An 18193-nucleotide genomic window follows, 5' to 3' on the forward strand; every position below is an offset into this window, starting at 1 on the left:
TGCTTTTCCTAGGTTGTCATATAAATGGGATAATATAGTATGTAGCCTTTTCGGGCTGGCTTCTTTCACTTAGCAATATGCATTTAAGATTTATCCATGTCTTTTCATGGCTCTATAGCTAATTCCTTTTTTATTACTGTATTATATGATAAGACTGTTTTTTAAGTCAGTTGAGTAAATACCTAGGAGCGTGACTGCTGTATTGTATGGTTAAGACTATGTTTCTAAGAAGCTGCCAAACTGTTTTCCAAAGTGGCTGTACCATTTTGCATTCCACTGACAGTGATTGGGAGTTTCTGTTGCTCCCGTGGGAGTTCCACATCCTTGTCAGCAATTGATATATATCGGGTTTTTTTTTTTTTTAAGCCATTCTAATAGGTGTATAGTGTTATCTCACTGTTGTTTTACTTTGTATTTCCCTAATGACAAATGAAGTTGAACATCTTTTAATATGCTTTTTTATCATCTGTATATCTTCACTATTGAGACCTCTGTTCAAATCTCTTACCTATTTTGTTATTGGGCTGTTTCCTTGTTTTTGAGTTCTTTATATATGTTGGATACAAATTCTTTATCAGACATATATCTTGCAAATATTTTCTCGCAGTCTGTGTCTTGTCTTTTTATTCTCTTAACATTGTCTTTCACAGAGCAGAAGTGTTTAAGTGTTTAATTTTAATAAAGTTCAGTTTATCATTTTTTTCTTTAATGGATTTTTGTGCTTTTGGTGTTGTGTCTGAAAACTTATCACCAAATCCAAGGTTATGTAGATTTTCTCTATGTTGTCTTCTATAAGTTTTATTGGATTGTATTTTACATTTAGGCCTATTTTGAGTTAATGTTTATATAAGATGTGAGGTCTGTATCTGGGTTCATTTTTTTCCATATGGATGTCCAGTTGTTCTAGCATATTTGTTGAAAAGACTATCCTTTCTCCATTGAATTGCCTTTGTGTCTTTGCAAAACATCAATTGACTGTCTTTGTGTGGGTTTATTTCTGGGCTCTCTGTTTTACTCCATTCATCTGTCTCTTAGTTGGGTTCTCTAGAGAAGCAAAACCAATGAGATATATACATAAATATAGATAGAGAGATTTCCTTCAAGGAAATGGCTCATGCAACTGTGGGGATTTCAAGTTCCAAATCTGTAGGTCAGGCACCAGGCTGGAAACCTCTGTTGGCTCACAGGTTTGTGGGGGTTGGCAAATCCAAAATCTGCAGGTCAGGTGGCAGGCTGGAGACTTCTGCAGGCTTAAGTCCCAAGATCCAGAGGTCAGGTGGTGAGAAGAGTGTAAAATTGAGAGAGAGAGCCACCTCTGCCAGAATATCTATTTATATTCTAAAGGCAGACCACACCCCCAAGGAAACTCCCCTTTCAACTGATTGGTTGATCACATCAGATCACATCATGGAAGGTGATTATATTTGTATTACATTACATCGCATTACATTACATTATGGAACAGCAACCAGTCAGGTATCTGGCCAAACCACCGAGAATCATAGCCCAGCCAAGTTGGTACATAAAATTAACCATCACAGTCTATGTTTGTATTTTTTTGCCAATACCACACTGTCTCGATTAGTATAACTTAATTGTAAGTCCTTGAATTGGATAGTATGAGTCTATCAACTTTATTGTTCTTCAGCATTATGTTAGCTATTCTGGGGTCTTTTGCCTTTTCATATAAATTTTCACACCACTTTGTGAATGTCTATAAAATAGCTTGCTAAGATTTTGATTAGCATTGCATTGAATCTGTAGATCAAATTCAGAAGAATTGACATCTTAACAATATTGAATCTTCCAATCCATGAACATTGAACATGTCTCCATTTATTTAGGTCTTCTTTATTTTCTTTCATCAGTGTTTTGTAGGTTTTCATATACAGATCCTGTAGATATTTTGTTAGATTTAAACCTATTTAATTTTTTGGGTGCCATTGTAAATGATACTGTATTTTAAAATTTCAAATTCCAATTGTTTGTATATAGGAAAGCAGTTGACTTGTATATTGATCTTGTATCCTACAACCTTTTATGCTCACTATTAGTTCCAGGAGGTTTTATTATAGAATCTTTGGGATTTTCTACATAGAGAGCCTTGTAATCTGCAGACAAGGAGAGTTTTATTTCTTCCTTTTCAATCAGTATACCTTTTTTTTTTTTTCCTTCTTGTCTTATTGCCCTAGCTAGGACTTCCATGGTATTGAATCAAGATGATTAGAAAGAGCATCTTTGCCTTGATCTTGAGGGAAAAGTGTCTGGTCTCTCACCGTTAAGTAGGTTTTAAGTTGAGGAAGTTCCCCTCTATTTCTAGTTTTCTGAGAGTTTTTATATGAATGGATGTTGGATTTTGCCAAATAATTTCTCTGCATCAGTTAACATGTTCATGATTTTTCTTTAGCCTGTTGATACGGTTGATGATACTGATTAATTTTTGAATGTTGAGGGAGTCTTATATTCTTGGAATAAATTCTGTTTTGTTTTGTGATGTATACGCTTTTTATACATTGTTGGATTTGAATTTCTAATACTTTGTTGAGGATTTTCGAGTCTATGTTTATGAGAGATACTGGTCTCTAGATTTCTTATAATGTGTTTATCTGGTTTTGGTATTAGAGTAATGCTGGCCTCATAGAATGAGCTAGGAAGTGTTCCCTCTCTTCCTATTTTCTGGAAGAGATTGTGGAGAATTGGTATTATTTCTTCCATAAATTTTTGGTGGAATTCACCAGTGAAGCCATCTGGTCCTGGTGTTTTCTTTTTTGAAGATTATTGTTATTTAAATTTCTTCAAAAGATACCAGGCTATTGAGATTATCTGTTTCTCCTGTTGTGAATTTTGGTAGTTTGTGTCTTTCAGAGAATTGGTTAATTTCATCTAAGTTATCAAGTTTGTGGGCATAGAGTTGAAATGTTGTGTTTTTAATTTCACATAGCTCAAAGTATTTTTCAATTTCGTTGAGTTGTCTTCTTTGACTCATGGGTTACTTAGCAGTGTTATTTAATTTCCAAATATTTGGCAGTTTTCCAGTTATCTTTCTGTTACAGATTTCAAGTTAAATTTCATTGTGGTATGAGAACATATTTGTATGATTTCTATTGTTTTAAACTTTTTTAAAGTGTGTGTTTTACGCCCCAGAATGTGGTCTACCTTGGTGATTTGTCATGTGAGCTTGAAAAGAAGGTGCTGCTGTTAGATGGATTATTTTATAAATGACAATTAGATCAAGTTGATTGATAGTACTGTATCCTAATCGATTTTCTGCCTGCTTGTCAATCAGGCAGAGGGGTGTTATAATATTGGATGTGTCTTTTTCCCCTTTCAGTTCTGTCATGTATTTTGAGCTCTTTCATTAGGTGTGTATTTGTTAAGATTGTTTTTTTTTGGAGCTGTAAAGAGAAAGTGGCAGGGCCTACGGTGTATTGAGCCTTGTAAGCCCTGGCAAGGAGTTTGGCTTTTATTTGAATCGTAGTGAAAAGTTTTCAGTCTAGAGTTTAATGTAATCCAGTTTTTTTTCCCAAAAGATTTCTTTGTCATCTCTATGAAAAGAAGATTGGAGGTAGGTGAATTTTGAGGCTTGTACTGGGGTGGTAGTAGCAGAGATGAAGAAAAATGGATAGATGTGGGGTTTGTTTTCGAGATGGGGCTGACATGACTTGCTAATGTGAGGAGTGAGGAAGTGATGATAAATCCAGGTTTCTTGTTTGAGCAACTTGGTAGAAGGTGATGCTGTTTACTGAAATAGGCGACCTGAATGAAGAACAGATTTAGAGGAGACATTAGGAGTTCCTTTTTGGTCATGTTTTTTTTAAGATACTGCTAAGACTTTCAAGTAGAAATGTCAGATAGAGAGTTGGATTTTGAATCAAGAACTTAGAAGGCATTGGTTTTGAATAGAAATTTGGGAGAATGTCAGTATATAGGAGCCCTGGTGGTGCAGTGGTTGAAAGTGCTTGACTACTAACTGAAAGATCAGTGGTTAGAAACCAACAGTGACTCCACAGGAGAAAGATGTGGCAGTCGGCTTCCGTAAAGATTTACAACCTTGGAAACCCTATGGGGTCACTGTGAGTTGGAATCGACTCAGCGGCAGTGGATTTGGTCAGTATATACATGGTATTTAAATCCATGTCAATGACAGATATTACTTACAGAGAGAGTATGGAAAGGGATTAGAAAAGGGCTCAGGCATTTCCGGGGAATTTTCAGCATTTAAAAGTAAAGGAGTAGGAATCTGAGAAGGATTGGACATACAAAGAGCACCGGGAATATGTGGTGTCTTGACAATCAAAGATTCATGGTGCAGCCTGAAAGGCTGAAGATGTGGCTTCCAACAACTACTGCGTCTTCAGAAACATACAATATGCAAAGTGAGAAGAACCTTTAGAGTTCAGATGAATATACTTGAAGGGCTTTAGGACTAAAGGACATTTTAACATGTCCAGTAGAAATAAATGGTGGCTAGCTAATTACTTCCCTTTTCGTTTTCCATTTCCAGCTCTTTGCACATGTTATTATAATATTTTACTTTGTCTTCTCGAGCCACCCTTTGAAATCTTCTGTTCAGTTCTTTTACTTCATCAGTTCTTCCTTTTGCTTTAGCTGTTCGACGTTGGAGAGGAAGTTTCAGAGTCTCCTCCGACATCCATCTTGGTCTTTTCTTTCTTTCCTGTCTTTTCAGTGACCTCTTGCTTTCTTCATGTATGATGTCCAAAGAGTTTGAAATGGAAAACCAAAAGGGAAAAACACGCTCGGTGTTTCTCAAGCTGAAAGAATTGAAGAAAAAATTCAAGCCTTGAGTTGCAATCGTGAAGGGTTCTATGGGGGAAACATTAAATGACGCAGGAAGCATCAAAAGAAGATAGAAGGGATACACAGAGTCATTATACCAAAAAGAATTAGTCGATGTTCAACCATTTCAAGAGGTGGCATATGATTAGGAACTGATGATACTGAAGGAAGAAGTCCAAGCAGCTCTGAAGGCATTGGTGAAAAGCAAGGCTCCAGGAATTGATGGAATATCAATTGAGATGTTTCAACAAACAGATGCAGCGCTGGAGGTGCACACTTGTCTATGCCAAGAAGTCTGGAAGACAGCTTCCTGGCCAACTGACTGGAAGAGATCCACATTTATGCCTATTCCCAAGAAAGGTGATCCAACTGAATGTGGAAATTAAAGAACAATATCATTAATATCACACGCAAGCAAAATTTTGCTGAAGTTCTTTCAAAAATGGGTGCAGCAGTATATCGACAGGGAACTGCCAGAAATTCAGGCTGGTTTCAGAAGAGGACGTGGAACCAGGGATATCATTGCTGATGTCAGATGGATCCTGGCTGAAAGCAGAGAATACCAGAAGGATGTTTACTTGTGTTTTATTGACTATGCAAAGGCATTCAACTGTGTGGATCATAACAAATTATGGATAACATTGCGAAGAATGGAAACTCCAGAACACTTAATTGTGCTCATGAGGAACCTTTGCATAGATCAAGAGGCAGTTGTTCGGATAGAACAAGGAAATACTGTGATTGGTTTAAAGTTAGGAAGGGTGGCGGCAGGGTTGTATTCTTTCACTATACCTATTGAATCTGTATGCTGAGCAAACAATATGAGAAGCTGGACTATATGAAGAAGAACGGGGCATCAGGATTGGAGACAGACTCATTAACAACCTGCGTTATGCAGATGACACGACCTTGCTTGCTGAAAGTGAAGAGGACTTGAGCACTTACTAATGAAGATCAAAGACCACAGCCTTCAGTATGGATTGCACCTCAACATAAAGAAAACAAAAATCCTCACAACTGGACCAATGAGCAACATCATGATAAATGGAGAAAAGATTGAAGTTATCAAGGATTTGATTTTACTTGGATCCACAATCAACAGCCATGGAAGCAGCAGTCAAGAAATCAAAAGATGCGTTACATTGGGTAAGTCTGCCGCAAAGGACCTCTGTAAAGTGTTGAAGAGCAAAGATGTCACCTTGAAGACTAAGGTGCGCCTGACCCAAGCCATGGTATTTTCAATCACATCATATGCATGTGAAAGCTGGACAATGAATAAGGAAGACCGAAGAAGAATTTATGCCTTTGAATTGTCGTGTTGGCAAAGAATATGGAATATACCATGGACCGCCAAAAGAACGAACAAATCTGTCTCGGAAGAAGTGCGGCCAAAATGCTCCTTAGAAGCAAGTTTGGTGAGACTGTGTCTTACATACTTTGGACATGTTGTCAGGATGGATCAGTCTCTGGAGAAGGACATCATGCTTGGCAAAGTACAGGGTCAGCGGAAAAGAGGAAGACCGTCAACGAGGTGGACTGACGTAGTGGCTGCGACAATGGGCTCAAGCATAACAAGGATTGTGAGGGTGGTGCAGGACCGGGCAGTGTTTCGTTCTGTTGTGTTTAGGGTCGCTATGAGTCGGAACCGACTTGACGGCACATAAGAATAACAGCTAATTACACTGGCTTAGGGGTATAATTTATTTTTTATTTTGCTATTCTTGAAATTTTGATTTTTAATCAGGTTGGAAAGTAATTTTTTTTTTTTTGAGTGTAACTTGATGTTGGAAGTAAATCATTTTTGCCATGAGATGTTAGTGTCACCTAGTGGCAAAATGTGATATTACAACCATGTTTGTATGAGGCAATGCAAAACAGCAAAACCAAAACCAAAAACAGAGTAATTGGTAGAAGAAAAGGAGAACATTCTGCGGATATTTTAGGCATGGATCAGTAGACTTACCAAGGCCCTGTATTTTTTATCCATAGTAGGGTTGTCCTACCCCTTTGCTCCTGACCGGATTATTTAATATATGGCTGTCTTTCAGGTTTTAGCTCATGTATTTCCCTCTCGGAGTCTTTTGCTACCACTTTACATAAAGTTTTCCCTGTACTCCCCACAGCAACCCTTTATCACATTAACCTGTTTTATTTTCTTCATAGCATTTATAGCTATTTGAAGTTAGTTTATTTGCTCATCTGCTTGTTTCTTCACTAGAATGTAAGCTCAGGAAGAGCAGCTACTTGTCTACCTTAGCCAGGCATGTAACCCTAGTGCTGAGTATGTGCCTGTTATATAATACGCTCAGTTAAGATTAGTTCCATAAATATGTGAACTTCTGGAAATGATAGACAGTGTTGGTAAAAAGTAGAGGTCTGTCCACAAAACAGAATTGTACTTTATTTGATTACTGAAACATTGCTACATGAATGCAATGTGAAAGTTTTTTTTTTTTTTTTTTGGTTCTGGAAAGTGGTAATGTATCTGGAAAAGACATACAACCTAGGGTGTTGGACTCGGTATCACTCAGTCAACTTCAGTAACCCAGGAAAAAATATTTTAAGGTATAACACTTGGCGTTGAGGAGATAAGCTTTTGAAAACATTTAGCTTTAATTAATAATTTCAACAAATGTATTTTTATATGTATGTGAATTTGCAGATATTTCTAACATCATGTTTAATTATTTCCTCTATCGAAAAGAACAAAAACTATTTCTAGGAGAAATATAGTCAAATAAACAGCAGTGAATCTGCTTTGTTGAGATGTGGGCAGGGTTTGAATTGTTTTCCAGGTAACAATGTGGTTCTTTTAGTTTGGAAACTCAGAGTGAAGAGAGTACATTTGCATTTTGTGACCCAGTCTAAGAGGTAGCCTTCCTAGTTTTGGGATAAGTATCTAGTTTGCAGGATTCTTTTTTACATGAAACATTTTTAAAAACTGGGGATTGATCAGGTACGTATTAGTTCATATTTTTAGTCATTAGTTTTTTTTTTTTTAATCTCTGCAGTTTTCACCAGGTGGATGTGGGAAGAGAAGTTTGCAGAATTGAAATGGAGGTCAGAGTTTCATCACAGAAGGTTAGTGGGTCATCTGATTCCGAGGCTACACTGAACAGAGAAGAATTTGTTTTGGTTCCTCAGCACGCAGATGATACATCTGCAAAAGATGACGGAAAACCTCAACTGAAGGTATTTTTTTCTTTTCCACAAATGGTACTATTTTTAATTACTGTTTTTTAACTAGTTGGACTTATCTCAAATGTGTAAAACCCAAAGATTTTTCTCTAACACTGGTCTGGAGAATAGAATGAGTGTGATTTGTCCAGAGGCTAGTTATTCGGTATGTCGGTTTTTAAAGTTTTTTGCTTTTGGTTATTTACCTTTTAATTTGGAATTTTAGAAAGAAGGAATAGAAAGGAAAGAAAAGAGAAAGGACAGTAGTTTGGCAAATTACATTTAATGATTAAATCTCATGTAAATTTATCTGGATTTTTTTGGGGGGTCTCTTATGGCTGGATTTTAGAAGTTAAATATATAAATACTTGTGTTTTACTTTCATTTCAGATACTTTTTTTCTTCATGGTCTTTGTGTTTTAAATCAGCTAGTAACATTCTTGCCTGTGATTTTACAGTTGACTTGGCCGAATATTTTTAAAGTATATGTCTTATATTTTTAGCAGTTGAGTTTTTGTTTGGCTGTGCTGTCACTTTTTCTTTTTCGTTTTTATGTTGCCTTTCCTAACTCAAAGAAAACCCAGGTATAAATGCATGAGAATTAAATAACCATTCTCTAAAAAAAAAAAAAAAAAATTTTTTTTTTTAGAATAGGAATAGAAAAATTTGTCAAAAGTGCTTAGATGATTTATGACTTTTATTTAGTATCAACTATCAAATCAGAGGTATAGTAGTATATCAACCTAATAAAACATATTGTAAAATCAAGATCATTAAATACTCATTTTACATTATGTTGAAAATACATGATTTTGTAATTTTATTCAAATGATTGGTGGTTTTATTTTTAGATATTTGTATTTTAGTATCATTGTGTTTAATTTAAGACATTGTTTATTTACTTAGGCTTTATGTTCTACTTGCTTTTAAGAAAAAGATGAGTCAACTTGAATTTAAGGAAATTAGCAATATTACTCTTGGCAGCTAGTTTAAGTAATTCTGAAGAAATCTGAAATGTTTATGCTATTATAGCAAGAAAAATGACCTTTTAAATGATAATCAGCATAAACACTGTCATTTTAAATATGTCCTTTTTCCTCAAAAACGCATTAATTTAAAGTAATCTGGTTTTTAGGATATGCTCCTAAAAGTTAAAAAGAAGAAAACAAAAGAAAAAATAATCTTTATAAAAAAGATCTTAGGTATAGTTGGAAACTATGAGTTTTGAAACTAAAAATCTCTAATTTAGTTGGTTTTCTAGTTCAGGATTTTAATGTATTATACCTATGTGAAATTAGTTATAACTGTGAAAATTTATGGTATTCAGTAACTGTGTGTAAGTTTAAATATTTAGATAGTTTTACATTCTTATAGAAATAAAATCTTTTCATAAAATGAAGCTCCAGAGCCATAGTAGGACTGAAACAGAATTGTCTTGCTTTGTCTATAGGTAGTTTCTAATGGTGATGAACAATTGGAGAAAGCCATGGAAGAGATTTTGAGAGATTCTGAAAAAGAGCAAAGTAGTCTTCTTGTTGGTTGTGAGGATTCCGGTGAGGTTTCAGAACACACATTTGGGGACTTCTCAGCCAGCCAAACAAATAAGCCGTCTCTTCAGTTAATTTTGGACCCATCTAATACAGGTACTGTGTTGAACTTTTAGAAACAACAATAAAAATGCGATAAAGTGATAATGAAAATTTTAAGATGAAAATTAGAAAATCCTATTAGCTTTGTTTTCTAAGATTGAGACCACTAGCCTTTCAGTTTTAGTTGAGAATTTCTGTTTTCTTTCTTATATTTCTGCCTGTATATCTGCCTGCAAAATCAGTCTCAGTGTTCTTTGAGAACAGGAACTATATTGGGTCCTCATTTTACCCCTAGTACTTGGTACATAGTAGGCCCCCAGCAAATACTTACTGAACAAATTAATGAATTCTTGGATATCAGAGAATAGTGAAATGGACACAGTCTTCATACAATGTGTGTTTTTACTCAGTTTGATTACACTTATTTCAAATTATAATTGGTAAAAATTCTAAATGAAATAGCATACCAAGTCCATCAGTGTTTTAGTAATAAATAAATTCACAAGTGAGCCAGATTTGTACCAGGAATAAAAAAAACTCATTGCCATCGAGTCAATTCCAAATCATAGCAACCCTATACAACAGAGTAGAACTGCCTCATACAGTTTCCAAGGAGTGTCTGGTGGATTCAAACTGCCAGCTTTTTGGTTAGCAGCTGTAGCTCTTAACCACTATGCCACCAGGGTTTCCGTACCAGGAATACCCGTTTATAAGTCAAGATACCTTTGGGTGCGAAAAAAAACAAATAAAACCAAGGCCAACTCCAACTACAGCTGGTTTAAACGTTAGAGGTGTGGTTTGATCTGAGCAGTTATCATATCTCTTTATAAACTACTCAACTCTGATATTTTCCATGTTGGCCTTATCGTCACCAGACTTCCTTCAGGGTTACAAGGTGGCTATCAGTAGGAAAAGGTAGATAAGGCGAAGTGATTTGTTTGTGCCTGGTGGCAGCGAGGGAGGCCCTATTTGCCTACTCCTTGAACTAAAGTTCTAAGTTTCACTCTGATTGTACCAACTGAATTATTTCTTGGTGATCTGAAAAATGACATGAACTGATAGGCCTATGTCTGTGTCACATTCATACCTCTCAATAAGTCACAGTGACAAAGGCGATGGGCTTATCCCTATTAGATTAGGGTACTTAGGATCTGTTTTTGGAACTTGGCATAAGGTAAATATGGCTGAATTGTATGGTTGCTACACGGTGGGGCACTGGTGGAATATGTGTAGATAATGTAATCATGGTGCTTACCACAGCAAGGATGATTCAGCGTGAGAAAAATCTATCAGCATGGTTTATCATAGGAAGAGGTGAAAAGAGAAAAATATATATCATATCAATAGGTACAGAACAAGCATTAGATAAAAATCAACATTTACTTTATACTCTCACATATACACACATGAAGTTCTTGGAAAACTGAAAAAGGGAGAAAACTTACTTAACTAGTAGATAAATGGTATCTATCAAAATCCTATATTTTATCCTGAAATTTCAGATAAGTTGCCATTAAAATCAAGAAAAATTAGGATGTGATAATCATTATCACTGTTCCTGGAGAAACCAGCCAATGAAAAATGACAGGACAAAGAAATGAGGTGTGATAATTAGAAAAAGAAAAAAAAAATTGTCACAATTTACAAAATACTTTAGTAAATGGGCAAGCTATTAAAGACTTTCAGCAAGGTTAGCAGCAATAGTAGGAAATATAGGTTCTATTTGCAGTACCAACAAAAACAATAGATATCAAAGAAGGAATAAAAATGTATGTAAAATGTGAATGAGAAAATTATGTTACTGAAGGAAATGAAAGAAGACCTGAATAAATGATGAGCGATACCGTATTGATTTATGGAGGTGATATTCAACCTTGAAAAGATTTATCTCCAACTTAATCTATAACTTGTGTGATAATTCTCATATTTTCAGTTATTTTTGTAAACAAAGTCTAAAACATGGTTGGACAAGTAGAGGTACATGGATATCTAAGATAATTTTGAAAAAGAACCTCAGATATTGATATATTACAGAATTACTGTGATTAAGCCAGCGTGATATTCACTGTAATAGATGTGGATCACTGGAACAGGATACCTCAAACAGACCCAAGTATATGTGGGAATTTGATATATGACAGAACTGGCTTCACAAATCACTGGAGAAATGACGGGTATTCAATAAATGATTTTCAGGCAATTGCTTCTTTGCATGGAATAAAGTAATTACACTTTATACAAAAATTATTCCTAGTAATCAGATATTTAAATGTGAAAAATAAACCTATGAGAAGAAAAATTTGAGAATATTTTTGTGGTTGTCAGGGTTGGAAATGATTTTTAAACTAAGATACAGAAGCCAAATCATAAAGTAAAAGATAGTTACATTTCGATATATAAAAACTTAAATTTTCTGAATAAGAAAGATACCATAAATATAGTTAAATGATAAATGACAGCCTAGGAGGACAGCCTAGAAGAAGTAATTTGCAGTGCGTTTGGGGTTCCCAAGACCACCCTCAGGTTTGATGGTTTGTCCCAGCATATAGTCATATTCGCAGATTTATGAAAACAAAAGGATATAAAGCAAAATCAGCAAAGGGAAAAGGCAGATGTGGCAAAGTCCAGAGGGAACCAGGCACAAATTTCCAAGAGTCTTCTCACTAAAGTTGGATAGGAATGCTTAATTTCTTCAGCAGTGTGTTGTAGAAATTCCTATCAAGTGTTGCGTGCCACGGAAGTTTGCTGAGTGCTGGAGTCTGGGGTTTTCATCAGGAGTTGCTCACGTACACACATATTACCTGTGTGACTGAGCACATTCACTACAATTCCAGATCCCAGAAGGAAAGCAAGTGTTCAGCACAAACTATACTGTTCGTACAAATAGTTTAGCACAGCGAGCCACTCTTATCTTTTAGTAAAAGTTTTATATCATCAAAGGAAACTTTTTTCCAGCCAAGTTCCCAGGTACCAGCCAAGGGCCAACCTTGCAATCTGGCCTATCAGGATAGGCAGTCTCAGGCCTGCTATCTTAAGTGTTTTCTGTATACTACAGGCTATAAGGAATTAGTAGTTAATGTACGTAAGACTGTTTATGTATCATTTATAGAGAGGCAAACTGTCCCATGGAAAAATGGACAAAATACATGTAGAGGAACCTAATTCATGTAGTAGTAAGTACAAATGGCCAATATGGAAAATAATGGATTCTATAGTGATTCTTTTTTTTTTCCTATAGTGATTCTGTGACATAGCAGTTAAAAGGATTTATGTACATAAACATGGATAGATTTCAGTAAATGCAGTGTAGAGTGAAGACAATAAGATGGAAAGAATATGTACCAAATAATATTTAAGAAAATTACAAATATAAGTAAAACACTATTTTCACAGATTAATATGTTTTTAAAAATAAAAAAATGGACTGGAATGATACATATCAAACTCATGAGAGTGGTTGCCTTGTTGGAGGCAGGAAGTAGAGGGATATATACTGGCAAGGGGATTTAAGTTCAAGGAGAGTTAATCTATGTATGTCTATATCTGTCTCTGTGTGTATTTGCATATGTATAATACATATGTAAAATATATAATATATCTTTATTTAGGAAACCCTGGTGGCACAGTAGTTAAGAGCTATAGCTGCTAACCAAAAGGATGGCAGTTTGAATCTACCAGGTGCTCCTTGGAAACCCCATGGGGCAGTTGTACTGTCCTATCGGGTTGCTGTGAGTTGGAATCAACTCAATGGCAACGGGTTTTGGTTTATATTTGTTTAAAAACACAAGATTGGAAGCAAACACCCCAAAGTATAAACTTCTTTAGTTGTTGATTAAGAGAACATGGGAGATTATATTATTCTTTGTGCTTTACTTTATCTTTTGACTTATGTCCACCACTCCCCTAAAACAACCAAATCATACTGCTATCAACATTCATATAATTAAGTTAGTTTTTAGTAAATATATTACTTGCAAATGAAGAAGTACCTTTTATCTTCTAATGTAACTCTGGGGGTTAGAATAAATTGTCCTTCTCAATACCTTAATGTGATGCTTACTTCTGATTGTATTGGGCAGTAACCATGTATTATGCATCTTTTGTATTCTTGACACTCATCAGACTAAATGTTTTTAAGTGTTTATCTTTCACTGAAGATCTTGGTGGGTAAGAAGAATTTTCTTTGTTTTATATGCAAGTTTGTTTTTGTGTCAAAATATATACAACAAAACATACACCAATTCAACAGCTTCTACATGTATAATTCAGTAACACTGATTACATTTTGCAAGTTGTGGAACTATTTTTGCTGTCCTATACCAGATTCCCTATACCAAATGGGAAGAAGTGCAGCCAGAATGTGAAACTTCATCTCCCATATTTTGGACATGTTATCAGAAGGGCTCAGTTCTGGAGAAGGACATCATGCTTGGTAAAGTAGATGGTCAGCAAAAAGGGCAAGACCCTCAACGAGATAGATTGACACAGTGACTGCAGCAGTGGTCTAAAGCATGACAACGATTATGAGGATGGCACAGCACCAGACAGTGTTTTGTCTGTTTGAACACAGGGTCGCTCTGAGTCGCATAATGATTATGAGAATTGGTGCAGGACCAGGCAGTGTTTCTTTGTGTTGTACATAGGGTCACTACGAGTTGGAATTGACTCCACGGCACCTAACAACAACAACAATACCGAATTGTTCCGCCACTATTAACATAAACTCAGTACCCCCTAAGCAAAAACTCTCCTTTTCTCCCTCCATTTCACGCTTGGTAACCACTTATAATTTTTGGTGTTTATATATTTGCTGGAGTCCTCTGGTGACACAAGTGTGGTTAAATGTTCGATTAATAGCTGAAAGGTTGGTGGATTGAACCCACCCTGGTTAAATTTATTCTTAGGTACTTTATTCTTTTAGATGCTGTTGTAAATGCTATTGTAATGTTTTGATAAAGTCCTTTGATGAACAAACTACTGAATTTTTATGAGGTCTCAATTATGTGTTTTGTCTTTTGCTGCTTGTGCTTTTGTTGTCATATCCGATAGTCCTTTGTTAAAAACTAGGCCCTGCAGCCACACTCCTACATTTTCTTCTAAGATTTTTATAGTTTTTGTTTTCACATTTAGGTCCTTGATCCATTTTGAATTTGTTTTTGTGTGTGGTGTTTTGAAGCATGGATCCTGATTCATTCTTTGGTTTCCTAGGACCCTTTATTGTAGAGACCCTTCCTTCCCCATTGAATGGACGGACGTAGCACCCTTGTGGAAAATCATTTGATCGTAGATGTATGGATTTATTTCTATACTCTTAATTCTGTTGGTCTATATGTCTGTTCTTACACCAACACCAGGCTGTTGTAATTACTTTGGCTATAGAATGTTTTGAAATCAGGAAGTATGAGTCCTCTTTGGTGTTTCTTTCAGATTGCCTTAGAGATTCAGGTTCCCTTGTCCTTCCACATAAATTTGAGGATGGGCTTTTCCATTACTGTAGGGAAGACTGTTGGAGTTTTGATGGGGATTGCATTGAATTTACAGATTTCTTTGGGTGGTATTGACATCTTAACTATATTAAGCCATGCAATCTACAAACATGAATGTCCTTCCATTTGTTTAGATCTTCATTAATTTCTTTTAGTGATGTTTTACAGTTTTCAGTGTATAAGTCTTTCACATTCCTGGTTAAATTTATTCTTAGGTACTTTATTCTTTTAGATGCTATTGTAAATGCTGTTGTAATGTTTCCTTAATTTCCTTTTCTGCTTGCTCATTGCTGAGTTATACAAACCTGACTGATTTTTGTGTGTTGACTTTGTACCCTGTCACTTTACTGAATTCTTTTATTAGTTCTCATAGCTTTCTTGTAGATTCTTTGGGGTTTTCTATGTATAGAATCATGTCATCTGTGAGAAGGGATAGTTACACTTCTCCCTTCCTGATATGGATAGCTTTTATTATATTTTTATTCTGCCCTAATTGCTCTAGCTGTATAAGTTTTTAGTATTCATTTCTTGTTACATATTTCTAGTTTTTGTTTTCAATAAGACATTTTAGCTGCCTTTTCATAGTTGTAATCAACACAGTTTTTTACTAACAAAATTGTGGTTGGATTAAAATATCAGGTAAACTTTAGTGGCAAGGAGCTGTCTGGACACTGTCTAGATTAAAGTGATCCAAACTGAAAATAAAATATATGTTGTTTGCTGGTTATAAAACTAGATAGATGAGAACTTTTGCTTAAGCAGTATGATGACTTACTGGGTTTTTGTCATTTTGGTGATCTTATATCCTGGCTACTTGGATTCAGTTGTACTTTTCATCTTTGTTGGTTGACTGCTATGTGCTAAGGTAATACCTGGATACAAAGATGACTTTTATCTCTCCTGTTCTTTGTTACTCTTTGCATCTTTCTGGAGAGAAAAGAGTGAGAGAATTTACAAGTGTGACTTTTAATAGGACTGAGTTTATATTTGTTTAGGTGGAATTGAATCTCTTATTTTGGTGTGTGATTTTACAAGATCTAAAATCTGGCTTTGCTAAAAAATATTTTTGCTGTTTTTCTGCTTAACCCAGGGTTTCTACTGGTCATAATGAGAGAGTTCCAATGAGTTTTGTCTACAGTAAGGTTGTAGTTAACGATGCATTTAGTGGTGGTCAGGATGAAGAATGTTTGCCCTAATAGGTTGGGGAAAGGACCACTAGCCCTAAAAAAAAAAAACTCATTTATTTAGTAATTAATTCATTTGATAGATGCTGAGTATCCACTCTTTTGTCGTTGTTGTTGTTGTCGTGTGCAGTCGAGTCAGTTCTGACTCGTAGTGACTGTACGTGTCAGAGTAGACTTGCCCCACAGGGTTTTCTGGGCTGTAGTCTTTACAAGAGCAAACCACCAGGTCTTCTCCTGTGGAGCCGCAGAGTGGGTTCAAAACACCAACCTTTCGATTAGCAGCTGAGCGCTTGATTGTTGTGTCACCAGTGCTAGACACTGTAAGTGCTAGGAATAAAAAGAGGATAGAAGAATGACTTCTTTGAAGAGCTGATACTCTATAAAAGCAGAGTAAAAACGACACTTGTCTAATTCATCCATTTTACACCTACCATAGAGATTAAGGCATGATACCTGGAATTTAGATATTGTGTGTGTTTGAACCCCCCTAGCTCTACTTCTCTGGCTACATGACCTTGGGCAAGTTGCTTAAGCTCTCTAAGGCTCAGTTTCCTCATCTGTAAAATAGAGATAAAAATAGAACCTACTTTAGGGTTATGGAGCGCTGGTGGTGCAGTGGTTAAGAGCTTGGCTGCTAACCAAAAAAAGGTCTGTAGTTTGAATCTACCAGCTGCTCCTTTGAAATCCCACGGGGCAGTTCTACTCTATCCTATAGCGTCGTTATGAGTTGAATCGACTCAGTGGAAATGGGCCTTCTGGTTTTAGGGATATTGCAAGAATTAAATGACATAATCCCTGTAAAGTGTTTCGTAAAATGCCTGGCTCAAAGTAAGTGCCTAATAAAATGTTTATCACCATAATCACCAGTAGTAGTTTTAGAAACTTTGAACCACCCCCCACCCCCAAAATCACATAAAATTTTAGGTCCAGGCCTGACAATTACAACACATCTGTGGAAATGGACACGGAGCAGGGTGTAGGATGGTCAACTCCATTGAAGCTCCTTGGTGGCACCCCTCTGTGTTTCTGTGGAACGGTATCATTCAAAACACATTTAGATCCTCTCTGCAACTACATTTTGTTTGAAAAAATTCATTTCTTTGGGGCAGAAACAAAAACAAAAAATCCAAATCCATTGCTATCAAGTCGATTCTGACTTAAAACGACCCTATAGGACAGAGTAGAACTGCCCCATAGGGTTTCCAAGGCTGTAAATCTTTATGGGAGCAGACTGCCACATCTTTCTCCCATGGACCTGCTGTTGGATTTGAACTACCGACCTTTTGGTTTGCAGCTGAGAGCTTTAACCGCTGTGCCATCCGGGTACCTTTTTTGGGGGGAGCAGTAAGAAGTCATTGCACTGTGGAGTTTCACATTGACTTCTGAGGGATTTTTTGTTTTTTTCTTCTTCAGAAATTTCTACACCCAGACCATCTTCTCCAGTTGGACTAACTGAAGAAGATAGTGTTTTATTTAACAAACTGACCTACTTAGGCTGTATGAAGGTTTCTTCCCCACGTAATGAAGTGGAGGCCTTACGGGCAATGGCAACTATGAAATCATCCAGTCAATATCCCTTTCCTGTTACTTTGTATGTGCCAAATGTTCCAGAAGGTTCTGTGAGGTAAGCAGTAATTTTTTTTTCTTTAGACATCATTAAGCTTTTTCGGTGATGCTACGATGTTACATCATAAATGAGGTGTAGGACTTACTGTGAATTCAGTTATACACTGTAGATACGCAAGTAAATATTGTGCTTAGGCTTAGACTCTACTGCCTGTTTTGCAAGGGACATTTGCAAAATTAGGCTTAGAATATTATAATGGGATAAAATGGTAAAAATACTTGTAATTTGTTTATCTCTTTTTTGAAGGCAAATAGAAACCTGCTTTCAGCTTGTCATGTGACAGTGGTTCAGAAGATTACAGTGGGTGTTAGATTTTAAGCTAATTAGGTATAT

At 36.0% G+C, this 18193-nt stretch overlaps 1 protein-coding gene across 4 annotated transcripts in view; it reads left to right on the forward strand.

The window, feature by feature from the left end:
* RABGAP1L (RAB GTPase activating protein 1 like) overlaps positions 1–18193 on the forward strand; it is a 739959-nt gene that overhangs the window by 64181 nt on the left and 657585 nt on the right. For all 4 annotated transcript variants that reach the window (XM_049868622.1, XM_049868624.1, XM_049868625.1 and 1 more), the window contains exons 2-4: positions 7809–7989; positions 9425–9617; positions 17647–17857. In XM_049868622.1, the coding sequence (XP_049724579.1) occupies positions 7852–7989; positions 9425–9617; positions 17647–17857 (542 nt within the window). In that variant the 5' untranslated portion in view covers positions 7809–7851. The remainder of the gene's footprint in view (positions 1–7808; positions 7990–9424; positions 9618–17646; positions 17858–18193) is intronic.

Source organism: Elephas maximus, chromosome 24 (genome assembly GCF_024166365.1).
Source record: "Elephas maximus indicus isolate mEleMax1 chromosome 24, mEleMax1 primary haplotype, whole genome shotgun sequence".
NCBI classification, from domain to species: domain Eukaryota; kingdom Metazoa; phylum Chordata; class Mammalia; order Proboscidea; family Elephantidae; genus Elephas; species Elephas maximus.